At 43.3% G+C, this 16,696-nt stretch overlaps 1 protein-coding gene across 4 annotated transcripts in view; it reads right to left on the bottom strand.

The window, feature by feature from the left end:
• tpst1l (tyrosylprotein sulfotransferase 1, like) overlaps window positions 1-15,597 on the bottom strand; it is a 30,462-nt gene extending 14,865 nt beyond the window's left edge. For 3 of the 4 annotated variants that reach the window (XM_041894621.2, XM_041894617.2, XM_041894619.2), the window contains exons 1-4: window positions 15,079-15,597; window positions 2,175-2,850; window positions 1,838-1,996; window positions 1,422-1,675 (exon numbers count right to left, since the gene is read on the bottom strand). In XM_041894621.2, the coding sequence (XP_041750555.1) occupies window positions 1,422-1,675; window positions 1,838-1,996; window positions 2,175-2,588 (827 nt within the window). In that variant the 5' untranslated portion in view covers window positions 2,589-2,850; window positions 15,079-15,597. The remainder of the gene's footprint in view (window positions 1-1,421; window positions 1,676-1,837; window positions 1,997-2,174; window positions 2,851-15,078) is intronic. The other variant, XM_041894618.2, reaches the window with a different exon arrangement.
• Between the last annotated feature and the right edge of the window lie 1,099 nt (window positions 15,598-16,696).

Raw genomic sequence — 16,696 nt, 5'->3', positions numbered from 1 at the left:
TAGCCCTTACACAGCCTGGAGGTGTGTTGGGTCATTGTCCTGCTGAAAAACACATGATAGTCCCACTAAGCACTAACCAGATGCGATGTCGTATCGCTACAGAATGCTGTGGTAGCCATGCTGGTTAAGTGTGTCTTGAATTCTAAATAAATCACTGACAGTGTCACCAGCAAAGCACCATCACACCTCCTCCTCCATGCTTCACGGTGGGAGCCACACATGCGGAGAGCACCCGTTCACCTACTCTGCGTCTCACAAATAAACAGCGGTTGGAACCAAAAATCTCAAATTTGGACTCATCAGACCAAAGGACAGATTTCCACCAGTCCAATGTCCATTGCTCGTGTTTCTTGGCCCAAGCAAGTCTCTCATTATTATTGGTGTCCTTTAGTAGTGGTTTCTTTGCAGCAACTCGACCATGAAGGCCTGATTCACACAGTCCCCTCTGAGCAGTTGATGTTGAGAGGTGTCTGTTACTTGAACTCTGTGAAGCATTTATTTGGGCTGCAATCTGAGGTGCAGTTAACTCGAATTAACTTATCCTCTGCAGCAGAGGTAACTCTGGGTCATCCTTTCCTGTGGCGGTCATCATGAGAGCCAGTTTCATCATAGCGCTTGATGGTTTTTGCGACTGCACTTGAAGAAACTTTCAAAGTTCTTGACATTTTCCAGATTGACTGACCTTCATGTCTTAAAGTAATGATGGACTGTCGTTTCTCTTTGCTTATTTGAGCTGTTCTTGCCATAATATGGACTTGGTCTTTTACCAAATAGGGCTATCTTCTGTATACCACCCCTACCTTGTCACAACACAACTGATTGGCTCAAACGCATTAAGGAAAGAAATTCCACAAATTAACTTTTAACAAGGCACACCTGTTAATTGAAATGCATTCCAGGTGACTACCTCATGAAGCTGGTTGAGAAAATGCCAAGAGTTTGCAAAGCTGTCATCAAGGTAAAGGTTGGCTATTTGAAGAATCTCAAATATAAAATATATATTGATTTGTTTAACACTTTTTTGGTTACTACATGATTCCATATGTGTTATTTCATAGTTTTGATGTCTTCACTATTATTCTACAATGTAGAAAATAGTGAAAAATAAAGAAAAACCCTGGAATGAGTAGGTGTGTCCAAACTTTTGACTGGTACTGTATGTGTGTGTTTGAGCAGGGAATTTCAGTATGTGTCTATGTGTATTTATTGAGGCAGTGTGTAAGAGAGAGAGAGAGGTGTGAGCTGTGAAGACAGAGAGACCGTGTAATGTATGAATCCTGTGTAAAGACTACTGCTAAGTACACCTGTTAGCCATAATCTTCTACAGCAAAGGTTTAAGGGGAAAGGAAATAATGATTCTAAGGAGGGTGCATGTCATGCATGTACATTAAAGACACACTCTCTCTCTCTCTCTCGCTCACTTGGACAGCGACACTCCGCCGGCCTTGCCGATGAGGTCTTCGTGGTGTAGCACGGCCGGGTCCCATGGCAACCCCAGGAAGCTCAGCAGCTTCCTCATCTCTTCCTCTGGGTGCAGTACCAGCTGCTCGTAGCGCACAGGCAGACAGCTGCCCTCTGGCGCCCCCTGGCACTGGGAGTACATGCCCTCCACTGCACGGCTCCACTTAGTTAGACAGTCCCTGTAACTAGTCAGGTCAAAACCAGAGATGGTCACCTGCAAGAAGAGAGAAGGGAGGGAGAAGGAGTCTGTGCTAAATAGAGATAAATATAGAGAAGAGAGTGAAGTGAAAGAGAAAGGAAAAATGGAAGCTCATCTGACCACACCATGCAGAGGGAACCCCCCCCCCCCCACACACACACACACAGCAGTATCTACCTTGCGTGAGATCATGGAGTGGACGGTAGCCCTTCCATCCCGTAGCATGAGGACAAACTTGGCCTGGGGGAAAATACGGGCCAGGTAGGACAGAGACTTCAGAGCAAATGGATCCTTGTTACACAGCCTGGCTGCTGGCTCCCCGTGACCTATTATTACCTGGTGGAAGAAATCAATCAAGCAAGCAATGAATCCAGCCGCCAGGCTATATAGAAAATGGTGCAGTTACAATTTAATTACACTGCAGCTTCCTAGCCTAGGCAATCCTTGCGATATTTCAGGATTACTTTATGTAAAGTGAGAATACAAAACTGGAGAGATAAACACCATGGCTAACCTCCAGTAGGAACGCCCGCACTGCTGAGTCCAACACCTGGTCGGTGACCCCGGCCTCGTCCAGTCTGACCCGCTCTCTGGCCGAGCGACTCCAGGTGGCACGCATGGCAAGGAGACGCGGGATCACCCGTGTCTCCTCCCCGCAACGCACTGCATCGTGGGCGTCCAGCATGGCCCGCATCAGCGTGGTGCCGCTCCGAGGGAACCCACCAATGAAAATGAGGGGTGTGTCCTCGCCATAGTAAATGGAAGATGCTTGGCTCTGATTGGTGGAGCCCTGGTGGGCGTCTGCCCAGGTATGGTGGTGGGCGTGGTCGGGGCGAGGGCAGTCGATGCCACTCAGGCCCAGGTACAGGAGAGAGGCGGAGCAGAGGAGAGCACAGCCCAATAACATGCTCACCTTCTGTCCCCTCATGGTCAGTTAGACTGGAGGACTATGGGCTGTGGACTGGAGTTAAAGAGTACAAGCTTGGGGTATGATTTGGTAAAGAAGCTGTGGGATGAAACCTAGAGGGTTGAGAGAGGGGCAAGGGAGAGTGACTGAGGCTTTTGGCTAGAAAATAACGTAGAGAGACCACTCGTCGCTGGCGGTCTAGGACCCCCCCAGGTGGCTCTGAGAGGGGTCCTTTCCAGCTGGGTACCAGCCCTGTACATCTCTCTGATCCATCATACTGGACCTGCAACACACACACACACTGTATCAACAACAATACCCTGAGGAAAGGCTGATTTTAGTTTTTCATTTATATTATTTATTCTGGTGACCACATACAAACACGCTATGTTATTACATAATTATTACCTATTACATTTTGGATTATTTGACTAAGGAGGGCCTTCAAGAATGAAGGTCTCAGAACAATTGTAGCTTTCTGCATGTGTCCTGTCATTGAACTCCCCAATGAATGACTGAACTAGCTGCCCAAGAGACAGTACAGAGAACGGAAGAGCTCGTCCAGTTGGATTTCTGCAACATTCATATACCAAATCCTGCATTTGGAGAGCCAAACTACACGGTTACGCTGCCTTCTCGTAAATGCTGTCTCAATTAAATTCTCTCCCTTCTCACCTCAATCTCCCTCAGTTTCTTTCTTTCCTCTATCCCTCATTGTCACAATCATGCAAAGCCACTAACTGCTACTGTTCCATGTTTTCCTACAGTGACAGCTTGCTCAGCCACACTACAATGCAAAGCAATTTGTTTAGGATCCAATGAGTCACTACTTAACTGAATCAAAGGCCTGCCGAATGCCGATCCTCACATGCTGCAACAATCAGTCATATTTACTCTGCAGTTTGTTTACGCAGAGTTTGCACCCAAAACAAAATGTACCTAAAACATTTACAAAGACTGTGTAGCCGAATTTATAATTTTTTGTTCTTAGGCCTAGGTGCAAATGCTTTGTACAGTACATGTGGTCTCTTTATTAGCTAAGTACTTTAAAGTAACCGTCCAGTGTTAAGATTTCTATGAAATATGACCTATAATTAATTCCACATTTCTTAAATTACAGTGCAGTCGGAAAGTATTCAGACCCCTTGACGTTTTCCACATTTTGTTACGTTACAGCCTTATTCTAGAAATGTATGAAATTGTTTATTTTATTACTTTTCAACCCCGCCATCCTTTCCCTACTTGGAGTAAATTAGTGAACAACAATGCCCAGGCCTCTACTTCCGGTCTATACTTACTATCTACACCTTATGGACACAGTTAATTTTACAATAATTATATTATATATATATATATATATATATATATATATAATTTTATTTTTTTGCTCCTGAACTTCTTCTACTCTCAACCTCTTCGATCATTTTCATGATGTCCATCCGGTTTGCTTCTATATGCCATGTCTTTCTAACTGTGCTCTTTCCCAAAAGCTCCCAACATACAACCTATATACTTATTATGGACACAGTATGCTTACATTATTAGCTATCTTTGTTATTATTTGTTATTAGCCCCATCCTTAAACTCTATTCAATACCTCCCATCTATCTCTTAACACCATCCATATAGGATTTCTATTTGCCATATATATTTCAACCGTACTGTGATGTTTTACAAAAGTTCTGAACCTTTCTATTCTCATTGCTTCTACAGATTGTGAATTAAAAATAAACATTTTTGCTAAAAGTATTATTATATTATTGATCGATTGACTATGACTTTTCAGATCACCCAGTAATGCTATCTGCAAGGTTAGCTCCAGGTAAATATTGCAATCCTTTAGCCATTCCTGGACCTGTGTCCAAAAACAAGCTACAAATGGACAGAACCAAAACAAATGATCTAATGATTCTGTCTCTTCACAGCAAAATCTGCAGAGCTGGGAAGATTGTATCCCCCATATAAATAACATTCTATTGGTAGCAAGAATTTTATATAATAATTTAAATTGAAAGATTCTAATTTTTGAATCCGGTGTCGTTTTGCGTGTCAGTTCATAAACACTATGCCATGGGATCGGTACGTCAAAGATCTCTTCCCAACTATTTTGCAATATACAGTGGGGAAAAAATGTATTTAGTCAGCCACCAATTGTGCAAGTTCTCCCACTTAAAAAGATGAGAGAGGCCTGTAATTTTCATCATAGGTACACGTCAACTATGACAGACAAATTGAGATTTTTTTTCTCCAGAAATTCACATTGTAGGATTTTTAATGAATTTATTTGCAAATTATGGTGGAAAATAAGTATTTGGTCAATAACAAAAGTTTCTCAATACTTTGTTATATACCCTTTGTTGGCAATGACACAGGTCAAACGTTTTCTGTAAGTCTTCACAAACTGTTGCTGGTATTTTGGCCCATTGCTCCATGCAGATCTCCTCTAGAGCAGTGATGTTTTGGGGCTGTCGCTGGGCAACACGGACTTTCAACTCCCTCCAAAGATTTTCTATGGGGTTGAGATCTGGAGACTGGCTAGGCCACTCCAGGACCTTGAAATGCTTCTTACGAAGCCACTCCTTCGTTGCCCGGGCGGTGTGATTGGGATCATTGTCATGCTGAAAGACCCAGCCACGTTTCATCTTCAATGCCCTTGCTGATGGAAGGAGGTTTTCACTCAAAATCTCACGATACATGGCCCCATTCATTCTTTCCTTTACACGGATCAGTCGTCCTGGTCCCTTTGCAGAAAAACAGCCCCAAAGCATGATGTTTCCACCCCCATGCTTCACAGTAGGTATGGTGTTCTTTGGATGCAACTCAACATTCTTTGTCCTCCAAACACGACGAGTTGAGTTTTTACCAAAAAGTTCTATTTTGGTTTCATCTGACCATATGACATTCTCCCAATCCTCTTCTGGATCATCCAAATGCACTCTAGCAAACTTCAGACGGGCCTGGACATGTACTGGCTTAAGCAGGGGGGACACGTCTAGCACTGCAGGATTTGAGTCCCTGGCGGCGTAGTGTGTTACTGATGGTAGGCTTTGTTACTTTGGTCCCAGCTCTCTGCAGGTCATTCACTAGGTCCCCCCGTGTGGTTCTGGGATTTTTGCTCACCGTTCTTGTGATCATTTTGACCCCATGGGGTGAGATCTTGCGTGGAGCCCCAGATCGAGGGAGATTATCAGTGGTCTTGTGTGTCTTCCATTTCCTAATAATTGCTCCCACAGTTGATTTCTTCAAACCAAGCTGCTTACCTATTGCAGATTCAGTCTTCCCAGCCTGGTGCAGGTCTACAATTTTGTTTCTGGTGTCCTTTGACAGCTCTTTGGTCTTGGCCATAGTGGAGTTTGGAGTGTGACTGTTTGAGGTTGTGGACAGGTGTCTTTTATACTGATAACAAGTTCAAACAGGTGCCATTAATACAGGTAACGAGTGGAGGACATAGGAGCCTCTTAAAGAAGAAGTTACAGGTCTGTGAGAGCCAGAAATCTTGCTTGTTTGTAGGTGACCAAATACTTATTTTCCACCATAATTTGCAAATAAATTCATTAAAAATCCTACAATGTGATTTTCTGGAGAAAAAAAAATCTCAATTTGTCTATCATAGTTGACGTGTACCTATGATGAAAATTACAGGCCTCTCTCATCTTTTTAAGTGGGAGAACTTGCACAATTGGTGGCTGACTAAATACTTTTTTGCCCCACTGTATATGGGACGGCTGTCAATCCTTTGGTCCTTAAGTGAAACTGATATACTTTTTTATTTATCACAGTTTTCCTTAACCAATTATGTTCTTTAATGCAAGGCCGACAGACAAGTTCCTTACTTTCTCCCCCTTCCACTTTTGCGGTAAGGCCATCGGGTTCTTGGTCACCTCCCTAACCAAGGCCCTTCTCCCCCGATTGCTCAGTCTTGGTGGTTTCAAACTTCTTCCATTTAAGAATGATGGAGGCCACTGTGTTATTGGGTACCTTCAATGCTGCAGACATTTTTTGGTACCCTTCCCCAGATCTGTGCCTCGACACAATCCTGTCTCGGAGCTCTACGGACAATTCCTTCGACCTCATGGCTTGGTTTTTGCTCGGACATGCACTGTCAACTGTGGGACCTTATATTGACAGGTGTGTGCCTTTCCAAATCATGTCCAAACAATGGAATTTAATCAAGTTGTAGAAACATCTCAAGGATGATCAATGGAAACTAGATGCACCTGAGCTCAATTTCGAGTCTCATAGCAAAGGGTCTGAATACTTATGTAAATAAGGTATGTTTATTTTTAATACATTTGCAAACATTTCTAAAAACCTGTTTTCACTTTGTCATTTTGGGGTATTGGGTGTAGACTGATGAGCATTTATATTTTATTTATTCCATTTTAGAATAAAGCTGTAACATAACAAAATGTGGAAAAAGAGAAGGGGTCAGAAATCTTTCTGAATGCACTGTAAGTATGTTAAAAATAAGCTTTTCTGAGTTGGAATGGTGTGAGCGTACCCAAACAAGAGAATTGTGTGGGCGCATAACGGTCATTAAAAATATTCACGCAAGTAGACTGCTGATTGGCCAGCTCATCCTCCTCAGGAGGATGACATCATCCTCTATGAGGAAATAAAAGCATTTTTTGGAATGGTCTGTTTGAGATACAAGTTTGAGGTGGGGGTTTTCCTCCAATTTATGCTTTGGACAAAAACATGATAACATTATGTGGTTATGAGTTAAGAGAATATGAACTTTTAAAAATCTGAATATCACTTTTGAGACTGGGAGAACGCAGATACAGTGCAGGTATAGTCTACATGAGATTATTATGGATAAGAGCAATATAATCTTTATTTGTCAAACGGCAGCCAAGCATCGACCATCATGTCACCAGAATAAGACCCTTGATATTTATTGGAAAGGAGCATCAAGCTCATCACCATGCACTTTCACCACCCTGTGAAGTTCATCATAACTTATTTTATCTGTAGCCTTATAAACTGCATGCTTTCCCGAGTCGTAGTGGGAAGACCACACAACAGGTCATTGCGTGACTCCAAGTTTACTTCGATATGATGGTTATTATATAAATATTGGCGCATAAAAAGGCGTTTCCACTGCCATTTCTCTCGTAATTAACTTTACAGACACAAAAAGATCCCACCATGTCGAATGAACAAATTGTCTGTCGACATTTACAAAATTGTACCGATATTTCCTGTTTCCATCAGCCCAGTCGTGACTTTTTTCATGCGTCAGGTAATTCATCCATGTGAATGGTTGGACGGAAACCCGGTTTGTGTGTCAGCATTACAGTTCTGCAACTTAGCAGGTTATTGAAGACAAATAATGTATACGAAACACTCCAGTCTGGTTTTAGACCCCATCATAGTACTGCGACTGCACTCGTGAAGGTGGTAAATGTCCTTTTAATGATGTCAGACAAAGGCTCTGCATCTGTCCTCGCACGACTCCTAAACCTTAGTGCCGCCTTTGACACCATCAATCACCACATTCTTTTGGAGAGATTGGAAACCCTAGTTGGTTTACACAGACAAGTTCTTGCCTGGTTTAGATCTTATCTGTCAGAAAGACATCAGTCTCTGTGGATGGTTTGTCCTCTGACAGATCAATGGTAAGTTTCGGTGTTCCTCAAGGTTCTGTTTTAGACATACAGTCATGGCCAAAATTGTTGGCACCCCTGAAATTTTTCCAGAAAATGAAGTATTTCTCACAGAAAAGTATTGAAATTACACATGTTTTGCTATGCACATGTTTATTTCCTTTGTGTGTATTGGAATAACACAAAAAAACAGGAAAAAAGCCAATTTGACATAATTTCACACAAAACTCAAAAAATGGGCCGGACAAAATGATTGGCACCCTTAACTTAATATTTAGTTGCACACCCTTTGGAAAAAATAACTGAAATCAGTCGCTTCCTATAACCATCAATAAGCTTCTTACACCTCTCACCCGGAATTTTGGACCACTCTTCTTTTGCAAACTGCTCCAGGTCTCTCATATTGGATGGGTGCCTTTTCCCAACAGCAATTTTAAGATCTCTCCACAGGTGTTCAATGGGATTAAGATCTGGACTCATTGCTGGCCACTTCAGAACTCTCCAGCGCTTTGTTGCCATCCATTTCTGGGTGCTTTTTGAAGTATGTTTGGGGTCATTGTCCTGCTGGAAGACCCATGATCTCGGACGCAAACCCAGCTTTCTGACACTGGGCCCTACATTGCGACCCAAAATCCTTTGGTAATCCTCAGATTTCATGATGCCTTGCACACAGTCAAGGCACCCAGTGCCAGAGGCAGCAAAACAACCCCAAAACATCTTTGAACCTCCACCATATTTGACTGTAGGTACTGTGTTCTTTTCTTTGAAGGCTTCATTACATTTTCGGTAAACAGTAGAACGATGTGCTTTACCAAAAAGCTCTATCTTGGTCTCATCTGTCCATAAGACGTTCTCCCAGAAGGAATTTGGCTTACTCATGTACATTTTGGCAAACTGTAGTCTTGCTTTTTTATGTCTCTGTGTCAGCAGTGGGGTCCTCCTGGGTCTCCTGCCATAGCGTTTCATTTCATTCAAATTTCGACGTATAGTTCGCGCTGACACTGATGCACCCTGAGCCTGCAGGACAGCTTGAATTTCTTTGGAACTTGTTTGGGGCTGCTTATCCACCATCCGGACTATCCTGCGTTGCAACCTTTCATCAATTTTTCTCTTCCGTCCACGTCCAGGGAGATTAGCTACAGTGCCATGGGTTGCAAACTTCTTGATCATGTTGCGCACTGTGGACAAAGGAACATCTAGATCTCTGGAGATGGACTTGTAACCTTGAGATTGTTGATATTTTTCCACAATTTTGGTTCTCAAGTCCTCAGACAGTTCTCTTTTCCTCTTTCTGTTCTCCATGCTTAGTGTGGCACACACAGAAACACAATGCAAAGACTGAGTCAACTTCTCTCCTTTTTATCTGCTTTCAGGTGTGATTTTTAGATTGCCCACACCTGTTACTTGCCCCAGGTGAGTTTAAAGGAGCATCACATGCTTGGAACAAACTTATTTATCCACAATTTTGAAAGGGTGCCAATAACTTTGTCCGGCCCATTTTTTTAGTTTTGTGTGAAATTATGTCAAATTTGCTTTTTTCCTGTTTTTTTTTGTGTTATTCCAATACACACAAAGGAAATAAACATGTGCATAGCAAAACATGTGTAATTTCAATACTTTTCTGTGAGAAATACTTCATTTTCTGGAAAAATTTCAGGGGTGCCAACAATTTTGGCCATGACTGTATATATATATATATATATATATATATATATATATATATAGTTAAAACAATAGTGGTCCTATCTCTTGGTGATGTAAATTGGAAACACAATGTCAATTTTCACTGCTATGCGGACGACACACAGCTGTACATTTCGATGAAACACGATGAAGCCCCAAATTTGACTAACATGGAAGCTTGCTTTTCAGACATAAGGAAGTGGATGGTGGCAAAAGTTTTACTTTTAAACTCGGACCAAACAGAGATGCTAGTTCTAGGTCCCAAGAAATAAAGAGATCTGCTGTTTGATCTGACAATTAATCTTGATGGTTGTACACTCGTCTCAAATAAAACTGAAGGACCTCTGCGTTACTCTGGACCCTGATCTCTCTTTTGACGAAAATAAAGAATATTTCAAGGGACGCTTTTTTCCATATTCGTAACATTGCAAAAATCAGAAACGTTTTGTCCAAAAATGATGCAGAAAAGCTAATCCATGCTTTTGTCACTTCTAGATTAGACTACTGCAATGGTCTACTCTCCGGCTAAAGCACTAAATAAACTTCAGTTAGTGCTAAATACGGCTGCTAGAATCTTGACTAGAACTAAAAAAGTATATCATATTACTCCAGTGCTTCTCTACACTGGCTTCCTGTTAAGGCTAGGGCTGATTTCAAGGTTTTACTGCTTACCTACAAAGCATTACATGGACTTGCTCCTACCTATCTCTCCGATTTGGTCCTGCCGTACATACCTACACATACGCTACGGTCACAAGACGCAGGACTCCTTATTGTCCTTATAATTACTAAGCAAACAGCTGGAGGCACTGCTTTCTCCTATAGAGCTCCATTTTCATGGAATGGTCTGCCTATCCATGTGAGAGACGCAGACTTGGTCTCGACCTTTAAGTCTTTCCTGAAAAATAATCTCTTCAGTAGGTTCTATGATTGAGTGTAGTCTGGCCCAGGGGTGCGAAGGTGAACGGCAAGGCACTGGAGTGACGAACCGCCCTAGCTGTCTCTGCCTGGCCGACTGCCCTCTCGCCACTGGGATGCTCTGCCTCTGACCCTATTGCGGGGGCTGAGTCACTGGCTTACTAGTGCTCTTCCATGCCGTCCCTAGGAGGGGTGTGTCACTTGAGTGGGTTGAGTCACTGACGTGATCTTGCTGTCCGGTTTTGCGCCCCGTCGGGCTCGTGCGGTGGAGGTGATCTTCGTGGGCTATACTCAGCATTGTCTCAGGGTAGTAAGTTGGTGGTCTGTTGATATCCCTCTGGTGGTGTGGGGGCTGTGCTTTGGTAAAGCGGGTGGGGTTATATCCTGCCTGGTTGGCCCTGTCCGGGGGTATCGTCGGACGGGGCCACAGTGTCCCCCGACCCCCCGTCTCAGCCTCCAGTATCTATGCTGCAATAGTCTATGTGCCGGGGGGCTAGGGTCAGTCTGTCCAATCTGGTGCAATTCTCCTCTTATCTGGTGGCCTGTGTGTACTTAAGTATGCTCTCTCTCTACCACTCAACCTCTGAATGCTTGGCTATGAAAAGCCAACTGACATTTACTCCTGATGTGCTGACCTGTTGCACCCTCTACAACAACTGTGATTATTATTTGACCCTGCTGGTCATCTATGAACATTTGATCATCTTGAAGAACAATCTGACCTTAATGGTCATGTACTCTTATTATCTCCACCCGGCACAGCCAGAAGAGGACTGGCCACCCCTCAGAGCACGGTTCCTCACCAGGTTTCTTCTTAGGTTCCAGCCTTACTAGGTATTTGTTTTGTTTTTTACCCCCTTTTTTCTCACCAATTTCGTGATTACGATCTTGTCTCGTCGCTGCAACTCCCCAACGGGCTCGGGAGAGGTGAAGGTTGAGTCATGCATGACCCACCTAGCCACGCTTCTTAACACCCGCCCGCTTAACTTGGAAGCCAGCTGCACCAATGTGTTGGAGGAATCACCGTTCAACTGACGACCGAAGTCAGCCTGCAGGCACCCGGCCCACCACAAAGACTCGCTAGAGCGTGATGAGCCAAGTAAAGCCCCCCCGGCCAAACCCTCCACTAACCCGGAGGACGCTGGGCCAATTGTGCGCCACCCTATGGGACTCCCGGTCACGGCCGGTAATAACACAGCCTGGGATCGAACCCCAGGCTGTAGTGACGCCGAAACACTGCGATGCAGTGCCTTAGACCGCTGCGCCACTCGGGAGGCCCTATAGGGAGTTTTTCTTAGCGACCGTGCTTCTACATCTGCGTTGCTTGCTGTTTGGGGTTTTAGGCTGGGTTTCTGTATAACTTTGTGACATCTGCTGATGTAAAAAGGGCTTTATAAAATGTTTTGATCTTGTCCCAAATGGCATCCTATTCCCTGTAAAGTGCACTACTTGTTGATCAGTGCCCCTATGGCTCTGGAGTCGTTCCATATTATTGCAATCAATTTTTGAACGCACCCCTTTGATTTGAACAAAACTATTTATACAGATTTGCCCATGGCAGAAGTGGTTGGACCTGAATGCCAAAACATTTAGGAGATAGAGGTGCTCAAAGTTGACCCATTTTGCATTCCCCACCCTACCATGAGACATCCATGTCTTCATCACTGGAAAAGATAAAGGGTTGAGTTTGATATCATTTAAAAGCTTACAAACAGGGTTGTCGAAAGTGATTGAAATCAAATGGAATGACCCTCTGGTCAAATGCAGTGCACTATATAGGGAATAGGGTGCCATTAGGGACTCAGTCATTGACTCTGTCCCAGAGTGAAAGAGTAGGCTACAGAGCAGTCTCTCATTGGCTCTCCTCTCCTGCCTGTTCAGAGTGGATGTGGAGGAAACTGGGCATCTGGTTGAAGCAGGGAGGCAACACCCACTTTCTGGAGTGGAGTACTAGCTAGCCTACTTGTTAATGTTCTGACAGATGAGGATCTAGATTTTGAACACTGGACAGAAAATCGGTAAATTATATATTATTTTTATGTAGATTATATAGGCCGTTATTGCAGCATGAGTAGTGTGACGGCCCCAAATGAATTCAAAACAGTCTCATTCCATCTCCTCCAGGCGCTGCACTTCCCCTTTAATTCCAAATTAAATAGCCAGCATCAGGTGCACAATAGGGCGAAAGTTACCATTTGTTTTGTTCTATAGTGTGCATTGTAACTGTGTCGTAAAGCTAACAAGGGCACCCAATCGAATCCACTATTTCCATTGTTGGATTACAATTAAACAGTCAAGTCTCCGTTGATCTCCGCTGAAGTTCTATGGACGGATTGGCTAGATCTGTACAACCAGTCAGGAGCCCTCGACCACAAATATAGCAAGGCCTATATGAATGCAGGACTTCAGCAGTGTGTGACCACAGGGATGGGTTTCGCAAGGCTATGTGAGATAATGCAGACTATGGAAAAACTGTCCAGAACTGCCCTAAATGTGTGTGTGTGTGTTAGAGATTGCCAGGTCTGTTACTGTGCAGATTGCAGTGAGTGTGTGAGACACATCTGTGATAGCTCAGAATGTGTATGTGTGTGTAGGATTATTCCACGATTCTCTACTATCAGACACTGAGCTCCAGATTGTTAACCTAAATGACAGAACAGACCAGGCAGAATCACCAGTGAACATCTGGTCATGATGAGGGGGTAGGGAGATGTTAGCTGCTTTTAGAAACACTAGTATTTACACACTAGCGTTGATAGGAATTAGCTTGCAAAAAACTGAATAATCTGTGGGGGACTTTTATTTTGACATGAGGTAAGCAGAGACAACATTGCCTAAGCATCAGACTGTTACAATGGTTACTCCATGAATATCAGTCTTTAAGAAGTCTCTGTAAAAAATACACAATAGTCTCGACAAGGCAGAATGTTGACTACAATTATATTTGCACTTACTTTAGGGAAAGGAATCGGGATACCTAGTCAGTTGCACAACCGTAAGTAAGCATTTCACTGTAAAGTCTACACCGGTTGTATTCAGCACGTGGCCAATGACATTTTATTTGAATGCATTAAACCGAAATGTGTCTTACAAATTTAACCCAACCCCTCTGAATCAGAGAGATTGTTGTTGGGGCTTAACTGCCTTGCTCAAGGGCAGAACGGCAGAGTTTTTTTCTCCATTTGCCGGATTGGCGATTCAATCCAGCGACCTTCGATTACTGGCCCAACGCTCTAAACTGCTAGGCTACCTGCCCCATGTACTGGTTGTTCATGCTGTTGGTCCTTTTGGCAGTAGGAGGTGGAGATAGGGTATCCACAGGAAGGAGTTGTTTACCCGACTTTTGCGGCGCTGGTAGGTTCTGTCGCATGTATTTTCAATCGGTTGAGGCATTGCTTGTGATGCACAATATGTAAACAATAGCCGAATGTAGTCCACCAAAGCACGTTTCCTCGCAATCTGCTGGAAGGGGTTTGCTGGTCTGTTAGGCACTGCCATATTGTGCAAGCGTTTGTCACATGTGAATTGCATTAGAACTGAAAATAAAAACTGGAAATACAAACGATATATATATATATATATATATGACTAGCATACTGAAGGTCTGATTGGTAACACTACTCTGTGGATATTTTGTCTCACATTCCTACCTCCAAAAGGACCAACCACATGGACAACCAGTAAAGTATAATTTTATTCAGCATTCTGGCTTGTAGAGGTCGTGAGCGAAAACTTTCCTGATCCAAAGGCTCATTTCTGCCCGATGTAAAATTCTATGCAATTCAATGTCGGGTCTTCAGGCTAAGAGGAACTGACCTTTGAGGAAATGCATGTCTCTACTACAACAGACCAACGTTGGGAAATTCTGTTTAAATATACTTTCCATTAGATTATGCATTCCAAGCCTACAGACAATCGACAGAGTAAATGTAAAAATTTAAAGTCAGCTAACGTTAGGGTTATGTGAGCTAGCTAGGCCAGCGGTCCACACTGAAAAAAACACAGCACCTCGGGCGACCAGGTGTGTAATCATTAGGTCAAACAGTTGCATTCCGTTTTGTAACTAGAACGGGAGACAATTTTGCAAATAAAATGAGGGCCAAATTCAGGTAGGACCCTCCCCGTTTCGTTCAGTTTGCTTCCCTTTAAGAAAGGTTTTGCAACAGAATCGGCGTAATGAATACACCCCTGGTGAATGGACAGTATCGCTAGCTCCAGTGAATAGTGAATACCGAGGAAGCGCAATTGGTGGTAGTCTTGTATACACAAAATTCACGGTATCGAATGTGAATATCACTCACCCAACTGCCGAGAATCCGTCTCTCTGGGAAAAAAAAAGGTCCGTTGTATTGTGCAACTGCAAAATAGAGGAAACTCAACTTCAACAGAAGCCACTCAAACAAGATAAACGATCCATGTCTCTATTATTTCATGTAAAGATAGTCATTCTTCTGGAATTTGACATAAACTCGTTTAAATTACACAATTTAACTATGGCGTTGTCTTGTCACCAGTCTGAAGTTCAACCGTATCTAATGTCGTACAACACAACCTATGGAGAGTAAACCAGCAGGCGTAAAAGAAACGCCTGAGTGGTGTTTCTTTCTTTCTGGTCCTGACGAGAGAAAATAACTGTCGGGAAGGTTCTCTTTTGCGCTGTTCAACCAATCGAATAAATGTGGAGGAGTTAAGATGGAGTGTGCCCCTATTAACGGATGTTAACGTCCAAAAGTCGCGTCACAGGCTCTCTTTCCATTCCCCCTAAAAATCGGATGCAATCGTTTGACTCCTGCTGACGGTGTATGGGACAGTGGCCGTAAAGGCAGGACCACAGATAGAACAATGAGCCAGATATTTCACCGGATGTATAAGTGTGAAGCATCCGGTTGCCGTTTCCACTCACTACCAAATATGGTAATGAGAGGAAGCCCAGTGGCTGACGATTGTGTGAGACTGATTTTGGTCAGCATTATGCAAATTTCTTCATCAATGAAACATTTTACATTTACGTCATTTAGCAGACGCTCTTATCCAGAGCGACTTACAGTTAGTGAGTGCATACATTATTTTATTTTTCATACTGGCCCCCCGTGGGAATTGAACCCACAACCCTGGCTTTGCAAATGCCATGCTCTACCAACTGAGCTACATCCTTGCCGGCCATTCCCTCCCCTACCCTGGACGATGCTGGGCCAATTATGTGCCTCCCGGTCGCGGCCGGCTACGAAAGAGCCTGGATTCGAACCAGGATCTCTAGTGGCACAGCTAGCACTGTGATGCAGTGCCTTAGACCACTGCGCCACAACATTTGATCGCAATACAGTTTTCTGTTCCCAAAACTACAATCTGTTCCGAATACAGTGGACTAGGTTTTGTAGATTTGATCCTTTACCTAAGTAAAAAAAAAAAAAAAAAGAATGTGTTGTTTAGAAGGAGTGCAAGGGGGAATTTAGTTATTGCACACGTGCACTTCAGAGTAGGCGTTGCCTAACGGAAATATGCAAATATGCTAGAACGCGCCAATAGGATCTCGCTAGCTCGTGCTTGGCTCTGCCCCCCTTCTTGCTTGTTCTGTCCACTTTGACTAATTTGTTCCCATTGGAAACGATAGGTTGTGGTCTATCTTGGGTTAGTTGTAAATATCTTTGATACCATAGACAATTTTACAGTACAATATGAAGAAAGGCTGAAACTGCTTCTCCAATAGAAATCCCGATCACTCTTGTAGGCGCTCATGCGTAGAAACACGTCATCGAGTCTAAAGGTCGTCTGACTTCAAACGGCGCATGTGCAGGCTGTCAAATCAAAGGCACTCCTTCGATATGAAGTTGTTTTTAACAAAAATAAAAACATGTCAGTTTGTCACTTTCACGGGGTTGGAGTAATACCATGTTCAACTACTTAAGACATTCGCTCGAA

The sequence above is a fragment of the Coregonus clupeaformis genome, chromosome 13 (assembly GCF_020615455.1).
Source record: "Coregonus clupeaformis isolate EN_2021a chromosome 13, ASM2061545v1, whole genome shotgun sequence".
In the NCBI taxonomy this organism is placed as follows: domain Eukaryota; kingdom Metazoa; phylum Chordata; class Actinopteri; order Salmoniformes; family Salmonidae; genus Coregonus; species Coregonus clupeaformis.
This window is presented reverse-complemented; position numbering and strand designations above follow the sequence as displayed.